At 17.7% G+C, this 24,220-nt stretch overlaps 1 protein-coding gene across 2 annotated transcripts; it reads left to right on the forward strand.

The window, feature by feature from the left end:
• On the forward strand, nucleotides 1-23,884 carry LOC726958 (tumor necrosis factor receptor superfamily member wengen). Of its 2 annotated transcripts, none has more exons than XM_016914178.2 (5): nucleotides 1-304; nucleotides 9,784-10,203; nucleotides 10,985-11,165; nucleotides 21,762-21,887; nucleotides 23,283-23,884. In XM_016914178.2, the coding sequence occupies exons 2-5, from the start codon at nucleotides 9,787-9,789 to the stop codon at nucleotides 23,444-23,446; spliced, it is 888 nt and encodes a 295-aa protein (XP_016769667.1). In that variant the 5' UTR covers nucleotides 1-304; nucleotides 9,784-9,786; the 3' UTR covers nucleotides 23,447-23,884. The 2 variants fall into 2 exon arrangements, with proteins under 2 accessions (XP_016769667.1, XP_001122675.2); XM_001122675.5 differs by having other exon boundaries at nucleotides 2-304; nucleotides 21,759-21,887.
• The last annotated feature ends 336 nt before the right edge of the window (nucleotides 23,885-24,220 follow it).

The following is a 24,220-nucleotide window of genomic DNA, read 5'->3' on the forward strand; positions in this document are numbered from 1 at the left end:
GTCTAGTCAGTTGTGTTGTGGTCGGCGGGCGGTGCGCGTCTATTTTGTAGTGGTGGAGATTTTTTTGAAGTATCGCTTTTGTATTTATATTTTAATATGCCGAAAATGAAGTTTTGTTAATTTTGCTTTAAGAAGAAGATTTAGAACTTATAAATTTTCATTTAATTTATCATTCACAATTTCGTTCGAATGGAAAGTTCAATGATTTTTTGTGTATTCTGGATATTTTGTTGGTTTCTCTCCCGGTGATCATTCTTGGATACATCGATTGCGTCATGATAGGCCTGCATTTATCGAAGGCAGCGTACGTATAATTATAATATAATATAATATAATATAATAAACTTATATTTATTTATGTAAATGTATTGTCAGTATGTCTTCTTTTAAATATTATTTTATTTTAATTCAATCAAATATATTTTCATTTTATTATTATTTTATTTGATTTATTGCATTTCTTATTGAATTCTTTTTATATTTAATAATTCAATAGAATTTATATAATTTATATTATAATATGAATGTTAAATATGTACATTTATCTATCTATTAATATGTACATATATCATTTATTAATAGCTTAAATAAAGATCAATTATCTTAAATTTAATAAAAATTGTTTTTATATAATTTATATTTAAAATTGTAATTATAAGAAATTAAGATTATAAAATGATATAAAAAGATATAAAAAGATTATAATTAAGATTATAAAATGTTAAAATATTAAAATAAATATTTATTAAATAATTAATCAAATAATTTGAAATATATTTGTGATAAAATATAAAATATAAAATATAAAATAAAATAATTTTATTTGACTTGTATTATGTGTATTGTATACTATTATATACTTGTATATATGTATATTCAATGATACATATAACAAATATAGAATGCCAATGAGATTTATGAAAATTGTACAATGAAATATATGTATATTATTAGTAGTTTTATTAAAAATAGTATATCAAATAAATTAAAAATTATTATTATATAATATTATTAAATATTATTATATAATAATATTATTACAAGTATTTTTAATATACATATTAATAAAAATAACTAATGTAAATAAATGAAATAAATTAAATTTTATTGTATAAAAAATTATGTAATTAAATATTATTGATAATGATTTATTATATACTATATATTTTATATTTGTTTCATATATTTATATATTATATATTTAAATTATATTTTATATTTATATTATGTTATAATTTATATTTACAAGTTTATAACATCAATAAATCAAAACAAAATATAGCTTCTTAATAATAATACAATTAAATTAAATATAAATATAAATTAAATTAAATATAAATAAAAATATAAATAAAAATAAAATTTGGTAAAAATATATATATATATATATATATAGTTTACAATATTAGAATCAATATAATACAAAATAATTTGTAAATAGTTATGAATATATTATTGAGATTATACATTATCGTTGTTACTTGATCTTATCATAAAAATGTCATAAAAACTTATCAAAGAATTTGAATCAAGATTTATGACGTATAGTCATTTTGCGTTACCATGATTCTAGTACGCTAACTGCATACTTATATTTGTCACGCAATCGAGAAGCAAGATTGGTAGAAGCGCGCGTATCAAATTTTAAATAGCCCGGGTGAAATCTTTATTACAGACAGAACATTGTGCTTTCTATTTGTACGACACAATTTTCTATTTTTTATTATTTCATTCATTTAATAATTAATTAATTGATTTTATTTTAAATATATCAAACATACTATTTAATTTTTAATAAATGTTATTTTAAATTCAAAAAATTGAAGCTTTATATATTATATATATATATATTTTTAATATTAATTATTGTTATTATTAATTTGGAATATAATTATAAATTACTACTATAATTAGAATTTATTATTAAATACAGTCGAAATATTGTGAAAATGTATAGATATACGTATATCAAAAGATATTTTATTAATAACAGAATTGTTACTTATGATTTTTAGTTATTTATAACTGATGATTAGTTATAATATATAATATTAACAAAAATTAGAATAAAATCAGAATTGAATTGCGGTCAATTGATTCATGTCGAAACTATTTTAATACACGTGCGTACGCATACTCATAAGACTATATGCTCGCGATACAACTACGGATGTAATTACATCGCAAACGAGCCGGAAGTGGAAACGGTCTGGCCGGTTTTGCCAGTTAAACGACTACTTTACACGCTCGATTATTCCAACGAATTATCTGAAAAAAATGTTTTTGTTCTTACGAACGATTTAATCGAAAAAATTATTATATATTGAAAATAATTATATTATTAAAAAAATAATTAAAATATTTATATTATATGCGATATTATTTTAATGATTATATTAATTTTGTAATTTATTAGTATTTAATATGTTTTTATAATATTTAGTATCATTTTAAGTAATTAAATATCAAATATTGAAATCACAAATTTTTTATAAAATTCTGAATGTATAAAATTTATTATAGATTTATAATAGATTTATAATAGATAATACAAACTCTATAAATTTATATATCATTCAAAAAAAAAATTCATTTTAAATTAAATTTACAATAATACAATGATACAATGATACAAAATAATAATATAATAATATAAAAATTTACAATGATATTTCAAATAAATTGAAATATTGAAAATATAAAATAATTTAATTATAATGAATTAATTGAAGATTTCGTTTGGAAAATATTTATTTTAAATAAAATTATTAATTATTAATATAAAATTATTAAAATTAAAATAATAATTTTTCATGTGTTGGATTAAAAATAACTATTATACTATATATTATATACATAAAAATAATACATATTTTTATTATATGTATATAAAATTATTATTTCAAGTATAAATAAAGTAAATTTGGAAATAGAATTATATAAAAAATATAAAAAATAGAATATTTGAAAAATATTTATAATTCAATAAAATATAATGTCAATCATTTTTTAATTTTAGGAAATCTTAGAATAATAAGAATAAAAAAATTAAACAAATTTTGAGAAATTATAAAGTATATTATATAAATATAAATATCATATTGATCTTATAAAACTTTTGATTTTTTCAGTTTTTAAAAACGAATTATTATAAATACGGATTAATCCAAATTTAGATAATATTATATTTATTTTTAAAAGAAATTAATTATGAATCCGTATTCAAGTAGTAAAAAGATTTTATGAAAATATACAGTATATATTATCAAATATAATAAAACAATCATAATTAAATAAACAATTTATTTTATTTTTTAATATTTTGCAATTATGCTTTCTAAACCTAATTATAATAGATTTACAATTAGTATAACAATATATCTTTATAATTCGCTTTTAAAATATTCAAAAAATTTTAATTATATTCTATTTTATTTATATTGTTATCAATTAAAAATCTTATATTTTTATCAATTTGTCATTTTTTGTTTTTTCTTATTATATCATAATCAAAAACATGAAAATTTCAAATTTTCATTTATATAAAATTATAATTATTATAATATAACTTATCTCTTTCGTTTTTTTAAAAATTGCAAAATAAATTAAATTTCACTTTAATAAATACATATAGAAATTTTTATTATAATTATTATAATATAAAATGTCCATTAAACAAACTGAAAAAAAGAATAACTATCAATAATTGTCATGATAAAATGTTTTAATTGTCATAATATTTGAAGTATATTCATTGTCAAAACTAATATTGTATACAAGTCAAAAATGATATTTCTACCTTATTTATACAAATTAAATATTAATGCATCAAATACCTTATTTATACAAATTAAATATTAATGCATCAAATATTTAATATGTTAATATTAAACAAAAATTGAATGTATTATTATTGTGATTATTATTATATATTATATATATATTATTCTTTTATATTTTTTATTTTTAAAGTACTTTCGGAGATTTTAACTGAGTCAGTTAATTAATTTTTGTAAAATTTTCTAATTTTATATATTTCGTATAATGTTGCATTTTTTCAATCCTTAGAGTACTGTAATTAAACTCAGAATATCATATATTAATAAATCTAAATTTATTTAATTTTCGTAATCTAATCAGTATTATTGATAAGTTTCGAGGACATTAAAAGTAACTTAACGAGTGACAATTATGATTATACAAATTTATATAATATAATAATTTTTTGTATTGCATATTATGATATATGTCTGTTTGTGTTTTACAAAATTTCATTCAATAAAAATTGAAAGAGAAAGCTTTGTCTTCTATTTCGCTAATATATTTTTCGCTACTTATTAATTATTATGTTTCTTATCAGTAATACTTTAAATCTGTTTTTTTTTATATTGAAATGATATTTCATTTAAAAAATATAAAATGATTTTCAAATAATTATCGAAACTTTGCTAAAAAAATTTTTTATTTTTTATTGTTATAATCCTTTTATTGTTATAAAAAATGAAAAACATGAAAAAACAAAGAATATCTATATTTTTAGGATTTCTTATAATTTCATTAATCATTATTATAATCATTATAAAAGTTTAAAAGTTTGATGAATACAATATTTTATATTTGAAATTTTACATTATTCCTAATCTATTATTACGTTTTACTATTAGATATTATAGATTCTTTGATTATAATATTGTATTTTCCTTCATAATATTATTACATATTAATTTTGTATTATCCTTTATATTTTATTTTCATCAATAATTATATGCATATAAGAAAGAATATTAGAAATTGATCTTGACATGTATAAGAACAATATTTTCAATAATTTTTCCCTGTAAATAATTTTTCCCTGTAAATAATTTTTCCCTGTAATTTAATTTTAGAAATATACAAATATAAAAATATTCTTAATATTATATTTAATATATATTTTTAAAAATTTGAATTAATAACATAAAATCACTAAATTTGGAAATTAAAAAATGAAATTTTGAAAAAATATAGAATATATAAATTACTTTTTTTAATTAAATTAATTAAAAATTAATAAAAAAATTTATTAATTATTTAATTTACTAGTTGCTTAAATAATGTTACTTAAAGAAAAATAATATATTTATTTTAATATAAATTATAAAAAAAATTTATATTTCTTAAATTAATTTTTTCTTACGAAATATTACTTAATGATTAAATTAAAATATTTAGTTTTTATATAATATAAATGTAAATACTACTTTTATATTGTTGAATTGATTTATCAATAATAAAAGATTTTATTATATTATAAATTGTATAAAAAGGATATTTATTAAGAAATAATATGTATAACAGTAAAATATATAATAATTTTTTTTATTACATAATAGGTAAATGTATCCAATGAAAATAAAGGAAAAGAACTGAAAATAAATATAACTTATGATATAACTTATGACTTTATTAAAATTTTATTTCAATATAATTATTGAATTGGTTTTTATTTCAATATAATTATTAAATATTTTTATTATTTTTACCCCAAAAAGTGAAATAACATAAAAAAAAATAATTAGAACACAAATTTTAATCGGTCACAAAAATATTATTATTAAGACATCGTATTACAAGAAAATTCATTTAATTTGAAAATTTTGATTTTTATGAAATTTACATGTATTTATATTACATTTACATGTATTTAAAACATAAAGAGTTATAGAACATGGAGCAATTGTTTTGACAAATCTTTTTAAGAGAATAAAATCAATTGAATCTTTAAAGTTTTAGTATATTTTAAATACAATTTATCTCGAAATAACACTTGAACATTTATCATTTAATATTTTGCTTTATCTTATACCATTATGATAAAAAAAGAAAAAAACATTGAAAATTATTGTAAAAGTATTGTAAAAGTATTGTGTTTTTTTAAATTGCATATAAATATTGCATTAAAAAAAATTAGTACATGATCCTTGATGCTTTTTATATATTCATAAAATTTTATTAAAAATAAATTTATTTAAAAATAATAATATTAAAAAATACAAATAAAATTTCATAATTTTAAAAATTTTTAACTTCAATAACTTTAATTAATTTATTTGAGATATTATCTATTATAAATTTACATTAATTATCTAACATATTTTTATTTATTATTTTAAAAAAACTAACTAAAAAATAGACAAAAAATATATTTATATGAAAAATAAATAATAAAATATTAATTCTAAATAATAATAAATAAATATAATATATAATTAAAATACATCTTATATATATTTATAAAAATAAATTATCATTAAAAATTAATCGTAACTAAGATAATTCAAAATAGTTTTATATAAATATTTATATTTTTTATTCTAAATAATATTATCCTGGAATCTTTATAGTGCAGATACAAAATTTTCTGTTTCAGAAATTATTTGTCCTTTTTTAAATTATTTTAATTAGTATATAAATCTTGTTAAAATACGTTTTTGTAACATTACATGTTATAAATATTGTAATAGTTTTTATTTGATTTTACTATGTTTCGTTAAATCCAGCAGTTAGTCTTATGCATATAAAGTAAATATATTATATATAATATATACTATTATAGTATTCATAATAATTTGGATTTGCCATTCAAAAAGTATAATAGTTCGTAAAATAGTTCTTAAATAACTCATTAATTTTATTTGTAAATGTGAAACTTTTGTTTTTATTTCGTGTTTACATTTTATTTACTTATTTATAAGTTTTTTTATTACATATAATTATTTAAATAAATATTTTCAGATTCATATATGAAACTTTTCTTTGAATATGATATTTTTAATTTTATATTAAAGACATTAAATTTATTAATAAATTAAAATCTCGAATAAAACAAAAATTAAAAAAAAAACGAAATGTTCTTTTTTTTTTTAAAATTATGTTTTAGAATAGGAAAAAATGTAAATTCAATATGTAATGTTAATATTCTTACATTCAGTATTTAATTTTCTTTTATTTCAGATATTTATATATGATAAATAAATAAAAATACTAATAATTTATTTAGACTTTCTTCCCTATTCAATGAATTTTATTCGTTCTTTAATTATTACTAATTTCTGATAACTTTTAAACTTTTTTTGTCAAAATGTAAAATATAAAATTTGTCAAAATATAAAATTAAATTTTTTTTTTAGTGATGTCGAAGTCAAAATTTAATCATGATAATAAATTTGTTTTTAAACTTTTAAATACATTTTTATAGAATAAAAATATTATGTTATTATATAAAAAATACTTCTTTCTTTTTCTGTCAATGTTCTTATAAATAATGTTCATAATTATTCACATTATTGTAATTTTCAAAATTGTATGTTTATAAGTATTTTTGCAGAAATTTTTATTAAAAATTTATAGTATGTCAAAATGTCATTTTAAGATAAAGGATTAAATGTGTAATTTAAGTATTCAGATCTATTTTGATTTAAATTATTGAGTAAAATGGGTATCTGAAGTATTTAGATATTTAATTATAATTATAATTATTCGATTAAATAAATATTCGAATACATAAATTTTCATGCATTAAACAATAATAAGAATTTTGAATTAATGTTTATTATATCTTATTGAGATTCTTTTTCCTTTTTCAATTTGTTTTAAGTTTTTAAATTTCAATGGTGCATCAAATCATATATAATCATATGATTATATCATCATATGATTAATATGATCAATCATATGATCAATATAATCATTTCGAAAATATATTAAATTTAATCTTGGATTAATATTCAAATTAAAAAAAAAAATTAATTATATAATATAATTATATAATATAATTATATAATATTAATTGTTATTATATATTGATTAACTTTTTTTATCCTAACATAATTTTAAAATATTTTTTCAATAGAGATTAAAATATATTGTACATCATAAAATATATTGGACAATTTTATTTTATATCATTAAAGAGATTTATATTAAAAAAATTTATATTAAATAAGAAATATATAAATCAAATTGGTATAAATTCAGATAATGTTACATGATAATATACAGATAATATTACAATATATAATAATATAATGACTTAATAAAAAATGAATAATATATAAATATATAAATAAAAAAAATTAATTTTTTAAATATTTGTACACTGTTTAGATTTAATTTTAAAGAGGAATATACAAAGAATATATTCGTAAGACATTTTTAAGATTAATTTTTGAATGTAAAACAAACACAAAAATAATAAGTTTTAAAATAATACAAAAATATTGATTAAGATCTATTTATTAAATTATAGATATATATGGGGATTTTTAAAAACAAAATTATGTAACAAAATAGATATTCAATTAATATATAAAATATATCATAATAATTAAAATTTAATTTGTCAAATTATGTAATATTTGAAAAATAATAATAATTTTAATTTAGATTTAACTATATATAAATTGCTATTTTTTATTTAAAAAATTGAACTGAAAAAAGAATTATTCTACATCACATAATATATTATTTCAATATCATATTGAATATTCTTAAGCTGCTTTTATGGATATTTAAATATTATATTATATTATATATATATTCAGAATTTTTTCAACTTTCAATATAATTAAAAGTTATAATTATAATTAATAATATAATTAAGAATATTTAATGTATACTAAATTTAATGTATACTATTTTATACATGAATAATTATGTTATTAATTAAAATTATTTTATTATTATTCAAAATTATCCGAATATTTTCTTATTCTCTACAAAATGAAGTTTAAGTTTTTGTAAAAAAAAAAAAGGATTTACAATCATTTACAATCATTTTCTTATTTATAATTATTAATATTATATATACAAAAATATCGTAATATAATAACATTTATTTTTATGTAAAAATTATTTTTTGTCTATAAATGAAAATGTATATAATAATATAATTTCATAAAGACGATATTCAATGGAATGATTTAGTTGTTTAAAAAGCTTTGTGAAAGTATTTAAAAGAAATGAAAGAATTTTAGAAACAATAACGAAATTGATCGAAAAATTATCGTATTTAGAAAAAATAATATTTAATCATAATGAATATCGACAAAATATGTATTTAATTATAATATTGATAAACACGTAATTTAAATAATTTTGAAACAAATAATTATAAATATAAAACATAAAATCAAGTAAAAGTAAAGATAAATATTATAAAGATTATAAATATTATTATAAATATTTTATATTTATAATATAATATATATTATATATCATAAAAATTAATTATATTTACGATAGAGACTTTGTATAACTATTTAGATATTTTTGAATAATAATATATATTGTTTATATAAAAAATATACAAAATATATATACATTAATAGAGAACATATATTGTATAAAAATTCTTCTTTACTTATAAGCAATTTAAATTCATATTGAATGAAATGTGATAATAATATAACGAGAATAGAGCGTTTTCACTTTTCATTTCTCTTCATCTAACATAAATTTCAATTGTTTGTAACTAAGAAATAAATCTTAATTTTCATATCAATTTTTGTATTTTAATTAATTTAGCGTCTACAATCAATCGTCAACAAAAAGATCAATTTTCTATTATATTATATTAATTATATTATATTATATTATATTATATTATTTTATATTATATTATATTATATTATATTAACAACATTTACAACAAATTGATTCAATTCTTCAAAATCGACATGATTTTCTCACCAATCCAATATTTCATTTTGTTAATATAGAATAAAATATAAAAATTAATTTCAGGTGATGCCTCGGGAGCCCAATCGGGGATATCTGTTGGCCGTGCTGCTAGTATTGGTCGGTCTCCGCAAGGCTGGCTGTTCAACATCCGTTCCCCGATATCCGGTCTGCAAACCAGGTTTCGAATTTTGGTCGGTCGAACATGCCACCTGTTTACCTTGCACCAGATGCGCTCCTGATTTTACTTTGAGCCCTTGCGCGATTTACAAGGATGCCATTTGTGGTCCACTCTCTGCTCTTGAACTCGATTGGTCTTTTCTTTCGACGAGAAAACGGCCGGAAATCGGTCAAAGAAGCCTCGAAGCAGTTACTTCGAAGATGTTATGGAGGTTCCCAGATTTGGATCAGCAACAGATTAGACAGGAATCAAAGGATTTTATTGATAGTTCGGAGCAAAATATTCAATGGGAAACAAAGAATGAGGTACAATTGTAGTAAAATTTGTTGCTTGATCTAGGATGGAAAACACTCATTTTTGTTATCGATGTTTGTAATCGAAAAAAAAAAAAATTATGATTGTTTTATGCTTAAGATAGCAGAAATCATTTAAAATTATTATGTATATAGATACATATATATAGATATTATGTAGAATTTATATGTATTTGTACAATTAAATAATAATTTGATTTTTGATATCAGTAAATAATATTTTCTATTTTATGCAATGGATTCAAAAAAATATAAGCATATTTTTTAAAACACTTTTAAAAATGGATTTAATATATTGAATTATTTTGGGAAATTAAAAGGATTAGTCTGTTAAATAATATGGAAAAAAAAGAAAATCATAAAAAAATTGCAATTTGTCAAAAATGAAGAAAATATTATTATAATAAAGATTACTTTTTATTTTTTTTATTTAAATCTTTAATGAAAATTTAAAAAATACATTTTGTAGATCAGTTATTTATACATTAAAAATTTCATCGAAATTAATCAACTATGAACGATAAATGATTAAAAATCATTGTTTTTCATAATTTTCGATTTAAAATCTAAAGATTTCAATCTCTTCAATTATTTATAAAAAAACAAACATAATATTTTAACATATATCCTATATGACTATTTAATTTTTTCTGAAATAATTTTTAATGTTATCGATTATTTTAAAGATATTTATCAAATGGATCACTATATATAAGATTTAATTCTATTTCTTTTGCCAAATTTGAAATAAAGAGATAACAAAATTATATAGGCATTGAACGAGCCTCATTCAAGAAGCACAGCTATTTCAAAAGAGAGAATTTTGTGGGACTGGCAAACGGTCGCATTGATCCTTGCCGTATGCGCCTGTATTCTCTTTTTTCTGGTCGCAGGATGCTCGGCTTTAATCTACGCCAGACAGTGGCGTCGGATGAAGAAGAACTTCGAACCCGGTAAGTTTATTAATTGTGTAGATGTCAAAACAAAATTTTAAAATTATTAAATCAATAATTAAAATGATTCCATGGAAAATAAATTAGCTAAAAATGAATTTTTAAAGTTAAAAATCCTGTTTTTTAATAAAAAGTATCTTTCTATTTAAAAATTTCTATATAAACATTTTTAAATTATTATTTTGAATTAATATAAGTCTTTTTATAAGTGATTTTATTCATATTTTTAGAAATATAAAATTTTTTATGTAAAATAATCCTATAATTTTGTATTTATTTTTCTAAATTGTAAATTTTTGCTTGTACATGATTTATTTTTGCTTATGTTTGGAAGTAAAAAAAGAACAATTGAATTGAATTTAACGCATAATTTAATTAATTAATAACATAATTTAATATTATGAAAATAAGTTATTTTAGATGTTATGTATTAGAAATTTTTATAAAAATAAAATTTTTAATATAGTTTTCTAATAATAATTATAAAAAAATAATTCATTGGTAACATTTTTAATAAATTTATTTATAATAATATATTATTTATAATAATTTATTTATAATAACATATATAAACAAAAATCATATTTATAAAATTAAATTATTTTAAACAATTATAACAATAAGATATTATTTTGAATAATATTTCAAATAATATCACATATATTATTTATGCAACTTCTGTTAGTACAATATCATTTTTAGTACAATATCAATTTCTATTTTGACAATTGAATGTTTCATTCTTCAATGAAATAAGAAATTGGCAAAGTAATTCATTATTTGAAAGAAATGACATTATCTAGTAATACAAATAACAATTCAAGAAAAATTATTTCAAATAATTATTTTTCATTTTAATTTCAAATGTAATTTGTCCACAATTGTGTCCGTAATAACAGTAAAAGGAAATAAGAAATAGAACAATGGTGTTAAGCATTAGTAAATCGTGTTCTGGTATTTTATTTCATTCGATTTCGAATGATTGTTACGCGTTTCCTTGGAGGGGGATAAGAAGTCCTTTAAAATGCAAGACAGATTTTCTTCATTAGAGGGCCGCTCACGACCTCTGTTCACCTTGGCTCGATCTATCACGCCCGGATATGACGTCCTGGTGTTCGATGCTTCTCATTTCTTTCGTGATGCTCCGTTTCGTGTTCTCTTTATATACTCATTTATGAACTTGTGTCATCTGTGTTTGTATATCATTTGTAAGACATGCTATTATTTGAGAATATTTGATATACAGTTTGCACAAAGCAGTGATAGATAATTGTAAATAAGAATTAAAATAAGAATTAAAATTATTTTTTCAATTCTCATGATTATTAATTTGGTTAATTAATTTGCAATAATAATTTATTTCTTTATTAAAGAATTACTGAAATTATTTGAAATAAATATATGATTTTATAAATATATAACAAGGATTTCAATTATTTTTCAATATGGATTTGAAATAATTAAATAAATAAATTATAATAAATAATTAAATAAATTATAATCATATAAATTAAATAAACTTTTTATAACTTTTTTATACATATAATAAAATGTTTGAATTTCATAAAATTATTTTTATGAAATCATAAACTGCAAGTAATTGTGATTATGTATTAATATTCATGTTTATATCTTTTAGAATGAGTAAAAATTATATAAGTTCATACAAGAATAGATAAGTTCATACAAGAAAAAAGAAATTTATTTTTTATATAGATATTTTTTTTTACATTTATTTATCATTTATTTTTTTTCTCAAAATAATAATCACAAAAAAATAATACTTTAGATAATCGATATGAAATTAAAAAATATATTATTTTAAATAATTACTTTTAATACAAAAGTTTATTATTTTAATCAATTAATTTTTTAAAAATGTTATGTTAAAAAAAAATATTTTTCACTGATTATTAAAGAACTTATTAAAGTACTTATTATTAAAGAATTAATTTTAACCATTTCGATTGATTAACTTTAACTTTTACTAATAATTAATTACAAAATTTTTAACTCATTTCTTTTTTTTATTAATTAATTTTCTAAATTTATGCATTAATTTTATTGCAGTATTAGTTTGAAAAAATTTGAAATTGCTTTTATTATTTGCAATCAATTAATAAGAGTTTTGAAATATTTATTATTTTTTAAGATAATGTATAAAGATTTTATTAAGATGTTTTAAGATAATGTATAAAAATAAAAATGAGAATTATTTTTTTTAATTAGTATTACAGAAATTGATATAATAGATATATAAGAAAAAATAATTTTTGTAATTTTTATATAATTATCATTTTTCCAACAATAAAAAAAATTAAATAAAATAAAAAGCAGTTAATTTCATATATATATAGTTAGATTTCAGAATTTTTATGAATAGATTCAAATAATTTTAACTTAAAATATATAACATAATTTCAAAGGATTTTTCTATTTATTTAGTACTTTTTTATTTCTAAGAAAATAAAAATTTTTTATTTATGTAAATATGTATGAAATAAAAATTTCAGTAATTATTTTTTATTGTATGAAATGTATATTTATTATACATGTTTTTTAAAAATATAAAAAATAAATAATGTAATAATAAAAATAATATATAATAAAAAAAATTTTTCTTATTTTATAATTAATTAAAAATTTTAATAGTTTCATTCAATTTATGATTTTAATTATAATACATCTGATAATAAGCAATGTATAGAATAGAAAATATCATGTTAATTAATTTAATAATTGCATATAAAAATTTCTAAAGAGATTATTTAATTTAACAATTAATATATTTGCAAAACAATCGATTTTAGAAATCAAACAAATATAAAAATTGATATTGATATAAAAATATCAATCAAGATTCATAATTAAGGTATAAGCAATTGAAATGTATATTAGATGAAATAAGATGGAGAATGAAAAGATTCTATTTTCATTACACCGCTATCACATTCTATTTCCATCTCATTTTGTAAACTCATAACTTAATAATGAGCTTTGATCGACATTTTTGTATACCAACTTTTATGTTTGTTTTGACCTTTAGAAACTTCAACTTTCCAAACATGGTCCTTCTATAATCCTTCTATAAATATTAACAGCCTGTATCATAAGAAATAATATATGTTTAATGAAATGATATTCATTTTAAAATTAAAATAACTTTGATAAAAATGAAGTATTTTTTTTAGTTTATATAGTTTATGTATATAATAATAAAAAATAAGATGTATATAATAGTATATAATGTAATTATATACATAAATAATATATAATTATATATATAATAATAAAATATATAATAAAAAAATAAGATATAGATTTTATTCCTATATTTTTTCCATATTTTTTTTTGAAACCATGAAATTTTTTTATAAAATGAATTCTTATGTCATTGAATTCAATCAAAAGATATAAAGATTCCAAAATTTCCAAAATTCATTTCCAAAATTTTATTATGATTTTGATTTGAATACAAAATGTTAACTGAAAATAAAATAATTATTCATAATAGGAATTATCGAATTGAATACTTATTATGTGATTTACATATTGCTTTTTTTGTTAAAGATAAAATTATATACATGTAATAATTTGTACAATATACAATTAATCTAGTGAAATTTATTTGTAAATTTTTAATTCTATGTTTACATAAGTTTTTTTTTAAAGTATAATTTAATTTACAATTTTAATAATAATGCCATTGAATCACTAATTTTTATAATTCTTTCTTATTCGCATATAATTTGTTATATTACTATATCGTTTATTGAAAACATTTATTGTAAATTTTTCGATAAAAATTTTTTTTCTTCAAAATTTTAAGAAATTTCTTTTAATCTTAAAACATTTAAAACATTTTCATAACAACATTCATTGTTTAACATTGAAATAATAAAATGATATAAAATGAAACGATTAAAGAAAATTACAAATCTCGATTTGCTCGATTGTTTAATTATTTAAAGGCAGAGGGAAAAAAAGAGAAAGAATGATTGAAAGGTCGTTGAAATTTTTCGATTTGAAATAATACCGCGTACGAAATCGCGTGATCCGACTACTTTAAATTCTTTACGGTTCATTCAGCATAAGCGGTCAATGTTTGCAAATTGCCGTCACGATGTTCACAAACAAAAGGTTGAGCGTTTTGATTCAAGATTGATGATCATTCCTCGTTATTCATGTGACTCGGCATGATATAATAGAAGAGAGTTCGAACGGTGTTACGATCTACAATGAACGTTTGTACGATGTTACTACCCGCATTTGCATAACGAGCGTTACGCAGAACTCATCAACGCCGGAACCCACTCTTTCCCCCTCTACTCTTCTCTATACTTCTTTTCCCCAACCTTCCATCAGGAAGTTACTACTTTATGTATGATGGAACCGATCTATTCAATTTATGGAACATTTTTCCAAATATTTTTTTTTTCCCTTTTTTACCTTCTCGTATTCAATTCTTGTGCTTATAATTACTGTGGAATTATAAATTGATTAATTTTTTAAATATTAAAAAAAAAAACAAAATAAAGTAGTATTAAATTATTTTTTATTCGTTGAATCTTAAATTTTTATCTATATGTATAAATTATCGTAAATCGTAATTTTTCTTCAAAATATAAAAAATATTTGTTGAAAATATTATTCCGATAAAAAGTATAATTTTTATTATTGTTCTAGAAAATAGGTAAAAAACAATAGTTAAGAATTGATGAAAATAAAAAATACAAGTTTTATTTATTATTTATATTATAATATAAATACTTATGAATGTATTAATTTTCTATGTTATAAAAAATTAAAAATAATAAGTAAAATAAGTATGAAGAAGAATTTTATTTTATATTTTCATTAATATTTCTTTCATTTTTTAACAATTTGTTTAGGAAAAAATATAAAAAAAATAAATTAATTCTATGTTTACATAAGTTTTTTTTTAAAGTATAATTTAATTTACAATTTAAATAATAATGCCATCGAATCACTAATTTTTATAATTCTTTCTTATTCATATAATTTGTTATATTATTACATGTCATATCGTTTATTAAAAACATTCATTGTAAATTTTTCGATAAAAATTTTTTTTTTCAAAATTTTGAAAAATTTCTTTTAATCCTAAATTTTTAAATATTTTTATAACGACATTCATTGTAAAGAAAATAGTTTATTATTATAAAATAAATAAATATTTATTTTTTTGCAACATTCTAAATATTTTAATAAATATTATTATTATTTTTTTATGTTTGTTTTAGGATGATTTAAGATTAAAATCAAATAAAATCATATAAAGAAAAGATGATAAAGTAAAAACAATTTATCTTATATATAGTTGTTGAAAAGAATATCATGAAATGAAATATGAAATAAAATTATTTATTATATAATGTAATTAATAAATTTTTTTAGTTAAAATTATATAAATTTGACAAAAAAATTTTAAATAATTTTTATTTAATTAATTTATTGATAAATATGTTTGCTAGAAGATTCGATATCTCACTAGTAGATATTTATGGAAAACTTTTGAATCATCGTTGCTCAAGTCGGCATGAATGAAACGTTACTATTTTCGTTTCAATGCCGATTTGGTGTTGTTAATTCAATGGTCGTGCGCATAATGTTTCGTGTGACCTACTGTATCCTTATAATCATAGCATTCTTTTCCTGAGAACTAAAAGGAAATGTACAATTTCATTCGTGTAAATGTATACAAAAATTATTGATTATAATAAAATTTATATTAAGATTTTTATCACAATTGTTTTTTTAAATAAAAAAAATATTCAATTTGCTCCAAATAATTTATTCAGTTAATGATTGATTTTTTTAATAAATTTTCTATAAAACTATTTCTATTAAATATTTGGAAAAATTTTAAATAAAATTTTGAGAAAACGATTGTTAAATATAAATTTAGTTAAACAAAACTTTTATTGAGATTTAAAAATATTTAAAAATATTATTGAAAAGACATAGGTATAAGGATGCAAATTTAGATATTCGTTTCTTCAAGATTTTTATTTTACACATAAATTTTACATAAATTAATTGAATGAAAATGAATGAAATTTAATCCAAAATTATTTTAGATAATGTAAATTTTGATGAAGTAATTTTGTAAAAATATTTTTAAAAATAGGTTTTTTAAAAAAAAGAAATAAATTTTTATTTTTTAGATATTTTTATCTTTTTGAGTGATATAGGATTTTGCAAATAAATTTTTTGAAATAGTTAAATAAAAAAATATAGTATAATAGTATTTTAAATATATATATTAATATATATATATATATATATATATATATATATATATATTTATGATTTTTGAAGGATTGATTCCAGAGGTCAAAATAAACATAAAAGTTGATATAAGATATAAGATAAAAATATTAATTGAGGTTTATTTATTATTATATATTTTATATATATATATTTATTTATTTATTTATTAATATATAAAATGTTATTATATTCGTGAACATTTTTGAAAGATTAATTCTAGAGTAAAACGTAAAAGTTGATATATAAAAATATTGTTTAAGCCTTATTTAGTAAGTTATAAATAAAGTTATAAATTTAAATTTGTACTATATGAAATGAGGCGAGAACAGAATGTGATGGTGGTTTAATGGAGATAAAAAGATCTTCCATAGTTGATGAATATATTAATATATTTTAAAACAAATATTATTTTGAAATATGTCATTGATTAAGAAAAAAGAAAAAAATAGAAAATATTTTAAATAATAATATTTTAAATAAATATTATTATTGATAAATATTTTAAATATTATTATATATATAAAATATATTATTATTAATAAATATTTTTAGTTTTATATATATTATCATTATATATATTATCATTATAATAATATAATATATTTAAAAATACATTATTGAATATAACGTGACATACAAGAAATTGAATATACTATTTTTAGAAATATTATATAATATTTTAAGGAATAAAGAAGAAAAAATTGTTCTAATATTAAATTATATAATTATATAAATAATCATATTGATATTTGTTAAGTTTCTTAAATGAAGAAAATAAATATTTTATTTTATTTTATTTTATTTTATTTTATTTTATTTTATTTTATTTACTTCGAATATGAGAATAAATAGTAAATAATATTTAATCATAATTTAGACATTGAATAAAATTATATTTACGAATAATATTTTCTTGAAAAAGAATTTGTATTTTGAAGATATTTCTATTTTTTATTATTTATCTTAAATTGTTTTAAATTTTCCTCAGTTTTGGATATTTTTGTTGTATATTTTTATTTTTATTATCATTATATGGCAATTATAATTGTATTTGAATTATTCCTCAATTGGAATCAAAAGGTATTGTCGGCATTCTCACTAACGGATTGGTAATACAACCGATGGTTGTGCATTCAGTACCGTTTCATTGCTGGTTCTGCTTACTAAAGGGGACTGGGGATAGTCCGCTTCTATTAGGCTCCATTACCTGATTCCCCTACCAATATTCTTCAATCATAATAAATTAACGATAATTCTCTAACACGGATCTTTACAAAGTGATTTGCATTGGTACACATGTATAAAAGTAATTGTGATATTCACACGATATGAACGTATTAATAATAATCTTTCTACTAATATATTCTAATAATTTTTTTTATAAAATTATGAATTATTTTTATGAAATATTAATCCTCATTTATATGAAGACTACAATGAAAAAACGTGATAAGTTTTTTAATTTTCTAATTTTTATAGAAAAGTGTTTTAAATTTAAATTTTTCGAATTATTTCTTAATATTCTTATAAATTAAAATGATTATATATTTAAATTTGTTAAATTTTTCACATTTTTTTTGATATATTAAAGCATATTTTTTTCAATCATTCAAATAATTTAAAAGAAAATCAATAAAAAAAGAATTATGAAATTTTTTTTTCTTGTGTAGAATCATCATAGAAATTAATCTTAACTAAAAATGTATGATATTTAATGGAAAAAGAAATTATTAAAAAAAGCTAAATAAAATTGAAAATTAAATATTATTTTTTAAAAATCAATTTTAATTCAATAAATATTATCGAATGCAAAAACAAAACAAATTATTAAGAAAAAAAGTTGAATTTATTAATTTGAGAAATTATATGATAACTTATAATATGTTAATTCTGTTTATTACACAAATTTCCTTTTAAAAAATATAATTATAGGATTTTTTCTTATTTTTTATTTGATAATATTACATATCTATCAATTATAATATAATTTTAATCTTTAAAATATGTTAAGTCATGCAAATTATTACATAGTTGAATACATAATATGAGATATTTTAGGAAATAAATAAAATTTTAAAAATTCTTTTGAATTTTAATTTGTTCAAGTTTGTATCTAATTTAATTTATCCGAAATTTTTTTTGAATTAAAATTATATTTTTCTTTATTAATAAAATTTCATAAGAATTTCAAAAGATATAATATCAGAAAAGTCACAATGGTGAAGCTCGTTTAATTTTCTAACTGAATAGTTCTCCAACCTGGCAAGCCACGTTTTTCTTTAAGGGAAGAAAAACATGACTTTAGACCGGAGCGAGGCTATCGTTAGATTCATCCCATGGGGCCTTGGGAAAGCAGAACCGCATTCCATAGTCGTTCAACTCACATTCTATCCTCAGATAGACGGAACAATCGTTCTTCCAACTTCTCCCACCAAATTGTCAATTAAAAATAAATTAAAGAGATCAGTTGTTTAATTATTGGATTCCTTTCTTTGTTGAATTTTTTAGCATGGCTAAATGTTATATTTGATAAATTATATAATAATTTAATCAAAATTATTCGTTTGTATTATCGTTGAATTTAAATTTAAAATTTTTAATTCAAGAATTAATATTTGATTATATTATTATATAAAATATAATGCTGTATTGATATTAATCAGGTAATAAATATATACTTAATAACAATAATATTTTAATAATTATATCTTAGTAATTAAATAAATATTCTTTTTGGTAAAAAAGGAAAAGTTCAGATAAAATTTATTTCAAATAACAATTTAAAAATCATTGTTTCAAATAATGTTAATTAATATAATAGATAATATTATATTTATATTTATATTATATTTCAATTGATGATATATTTTTTACTTAGGGAATTAAAGGAATTTGAGATAATATAATAAATTGACAAATCGATCAATCAAAATAATTAAAAATTGTTATTCATTATATATTCAAATATTGTTAATATTAATTGAATACTGATTTTATTAATATTATAAATGTTTTTATTTTAAAATAAATAATAAATTTCGAATATTCTTATTTTAAAAAATTAACTAATTATAAAATTAATCCTAAAATCAATTATTATATAAACCAATTATAATTATTTATTTATACAATGACAATTATGCAATGTGATTTCTGCTCGTATTGTCACAATTGTAAAAATTTTAATACAATGCAATGCTCATTTATCTAAACTTCATTATTAGATTTTAACATTTAATGAACATTTTTTTATTCGTTATATACTTTTTATATATCATATATTTATATATCGTTGCATATCAATAGATAAATATTTTAACATGCATGTCAAAATTTAATACGTATATGAACTAATTGATATTTGTATTTTATTGGAACTAATATTATAATATATATAGATAAATTTAATTGGATTATGTTGGATTTTCATTTATTGCGTATCATATCACAATTGCGTAATATATTGTGTATCATCATTGCATGCATCCTAATACAATATTTTGATATGCAACGATATAATGATATGTTTTTACATTAGTACGCTTCGGTGATATAATATGAAAATAAATATCCAGTTATGTTCAATTTCATGAGAATTTTATGAGAAAATTCTATCGTTTCTTTTAATACAAATAAATTTTATACTGTATCATTTTATACTGTATACTGTATCATATAAAGATGAATAATAATAAATTTGTAATAATATGACACGCAAAAAAAAAAAGTAAAGAAATATTAAAAATATTATTAAAAATTTAATAATGATACGAAGACATGCAAATAATTTAGATAAAATTTAAATTGACGTAATAAATATAACTTTATATTATAATTAAAAATTAATGTATTTTAAAAACTTTTTCAATTAAATTTATTTCAATATTATATACATTTTCAATACTTTTAATACTACATTTTAAATGGATATTTTGACTTATATTATTTTAAAATTATTTTTTGTAATTATTTGAAAAATAATTTATTTTTGAAATAATATAAATATTTCATAAAGTATTTCGAAATAAACTAATGTATTTGTAATTAAATGATTTATTTCATGAAATAAAGTACTGTGTTATTGTTATAGTTATTTGTTATTTAATTTTGAATGGAAATAATTAATTTCTTTAATATTTATATTATTAATCTTCGTTATATAAAAATTACAATTATTTTTTAAAGCACACTTTGTATGATAATGAAAATTATTTGAAAAAAATTAAACAAAATTAAAAAAAAGTTAAAGAAAATTTGCCCTATATATAGAATAGAATAAAGACTATTTGATATTTGCAGTAGGTCTAGAAGAGATCTCGGCTCGATTAAATTTAATGGTTAAGGCGGAACTAGCCGAACTGGTTTCCGGCGCACCCATGAACCCTGGTGATCCCGAAACAAGGTGCCAATATCTCGAGAAACTTCTAGGTAAGTTGATAATCTTTTAAACTGGTATATTTGGTTCTAGTTTCAAATATTATTTTATGCGTTAAATGTTTCATAAAATAAATATTTTTTCCTTATTGAAAAATAAGAAATAAAAAAAAAACAAAAATTAATTTTTTTTTATATTGAATATAATATTTTATATGAATAATATGTTATATATTAATTATCTTGAAATAAATTAATTTAAAACAACGTTCGATGATCTATAGAAAATATATAAGTATATAAATAATATAAAATAAAAATATATAAGCATGTTTAACTTTGTTGCAAAAAAATTAATAAAATTGTTTAAGATTAATTTTGCCATAATTTTTATTGATTTAGTCGCCAAAAATAATAAATTTCACAATTTGAAGAGAAAAGTAAAATTTTTAGTAACAAAAAATGAGAAATATTATTATAATAAAAATTTTTATAATTTTTTAAAAAATATATTTCATCTTTAATGAAGTTTTCAATGTATTTAAATGGAATGGAAATCAAATTATATATTTAAAATATTCTGAAGAAAGATTTTTAAAAATATTTAATTCAATATATAAAATTAATACGTTTTAACATCACAGTACACAATTTATTACTATTTATCTAAATTATTTTAAATAGCTATTAAATAATAACAATAATAATATTTCTGTAAATGATAAAATAATGTAAATAATGATTATTAGAAATAAACATTTATGAATAAATTGATAAATATTATAAGCAATAATATGCATAAATTATATTTAAATTAAATTTATTTATAAAAGTAAATTCTACATAAAAATAAAATAACATAAAAAAAATCTATGTAAAAAATATCTATGTAATTATTTATTTTATCTCTTGTGAAAATCATAATTTAATTATTGTTGCAAGAAATTTGTATATTATAATTCATAATTGTTATATTCTATATTATGTAATAATAAAATAAATTTGATTGATGCAATAAAATATTATATATGTATATATATTATATTATTATAAGTAGCAATAAAATTTGAAGGAATAATTCCTTTTCAAATAAAAATTATTATATATAATTTATTATATATAATTGTAAATTATTATATATAATTTACATTATTTGTCTTAATATTTAAAATTTAACAAGACATAAGAATTTAAAAATTTTTCTAGAATTTCTTTAGAATTTAAAAAACTATAAATAAAAAAGGAAAAATAATATGTAAAATTTATGAAAATAATTTCACAATAAATCTATTTTAAATATTTAAAACAAGTATTAAATTTTGATTATATTGATACAATTATAAATTGATTTTTAGAAATAGAATGCAAAAACAATACGAAATAAACAATGTAATAAATAAATAAAAACGGTAAATGTACAAATCAAAAAATATAAATTTTTTTTTACAGATCGAAGAAGAGAGTCTCCTGTGATGGTCGATTGGCCGGAAGTCAACGGAAACGTTTATATAGAAGATGGAGAGCCTTCAAAAAGCAAGAAACTACAAATCGCTAGGATTCATCGAAATATCGAGACGATTTTAAATCAGAAAAAAAATTTCAGCGATTCATAGCAACATAAGTGAAAAGAGTGTGAAAAAAAGCAATTTTTTTTTACGGAATGAAAATTTAAATCGACAATTATTTTGTATTTATATATTTTTATTTTACGATTCGTTATTAAAATGGTACGAAGTTGGAAGATAAAAACGAAAGGTACAAAAATCATATTCGATGATTGTAAACAAACAATTTGTATTATTTTTTAATAATTTAATAATTATATTATATCTTTTTATATAATATTTTTTCTTCGTTATTTAAGTAGATTTATGATTAAAAAAGGAGAAAAAAACTTGTTCGAAGTCTCGAAGCTCGAATGTGATCGAGCTATGATCGACTTGACTTTTTCGATTATTTATTTCTTCTTATAAGCTTTAAAAGCTGCCATCTTTGTAATATAACTGCGATGTATGTATCGAAAGACGAAATAAAATGGCATGAACAGTGGATCTAGCTTTTCACATATGTTACTTATACATTCTCGTATGCATACAATGAAAACTACAAATAGACTTTTTAAGTTAAGCTAAATTTAATTGCTTTTAAAATTACAGATATGATTTATATTAAAATAATTAACGTTATAGTCGCAATCTGTATGGATCGCATTTTGAATCTTTCAGAAAAATATTTCCTAGAAAAAGATTGTTTTTCTTTCCTTACGTACGCGTACTTACACTTGATAGATTATTATTTTTCCTCTGTTTTTCTTATTATTTAAATCAACATTTGAACAATTTATTAAGTTTTGGACTAACAATGATGAAAATTCTTTTTTTATTTCG

The sequence above is a fragment of the Apis mellifera genome, linkage group LG9 (assembly GCF_003254395.2).
Source record: "Apis mellifera strain DH4 linkage group LG9, Amel_HAv3.1, whole genome shotgun sequence".
NCBI lineage: Eukaryota > Metazoa > Arthropoda > Insecta > Hymenoptera > Apidae > Apis > Apis mellifera.

Coding starts and splice junctions, on each gene's coding strand:
- LOC726958 (XM_001122675.5), top strand. CDS start 9,787: ATGCCTCGGGAGCCCAATCGGGGATATCTGTTGGCCGTGCTGCTAGTA. Junction 10,204..10,984: donor AATGGGAAACAAAGAATGAG/GTACAATTGTAG, acceptor AAAATTATATAG/GCATTGAACGAGCCTCATTC. Junction 11,166..21,758: donor GAAGAAGAACTTCGAACCCG/GTAAGTTTATTA, acceptor TGATATTTGCAG/TAGGTCTAGAAGAGATCTCG.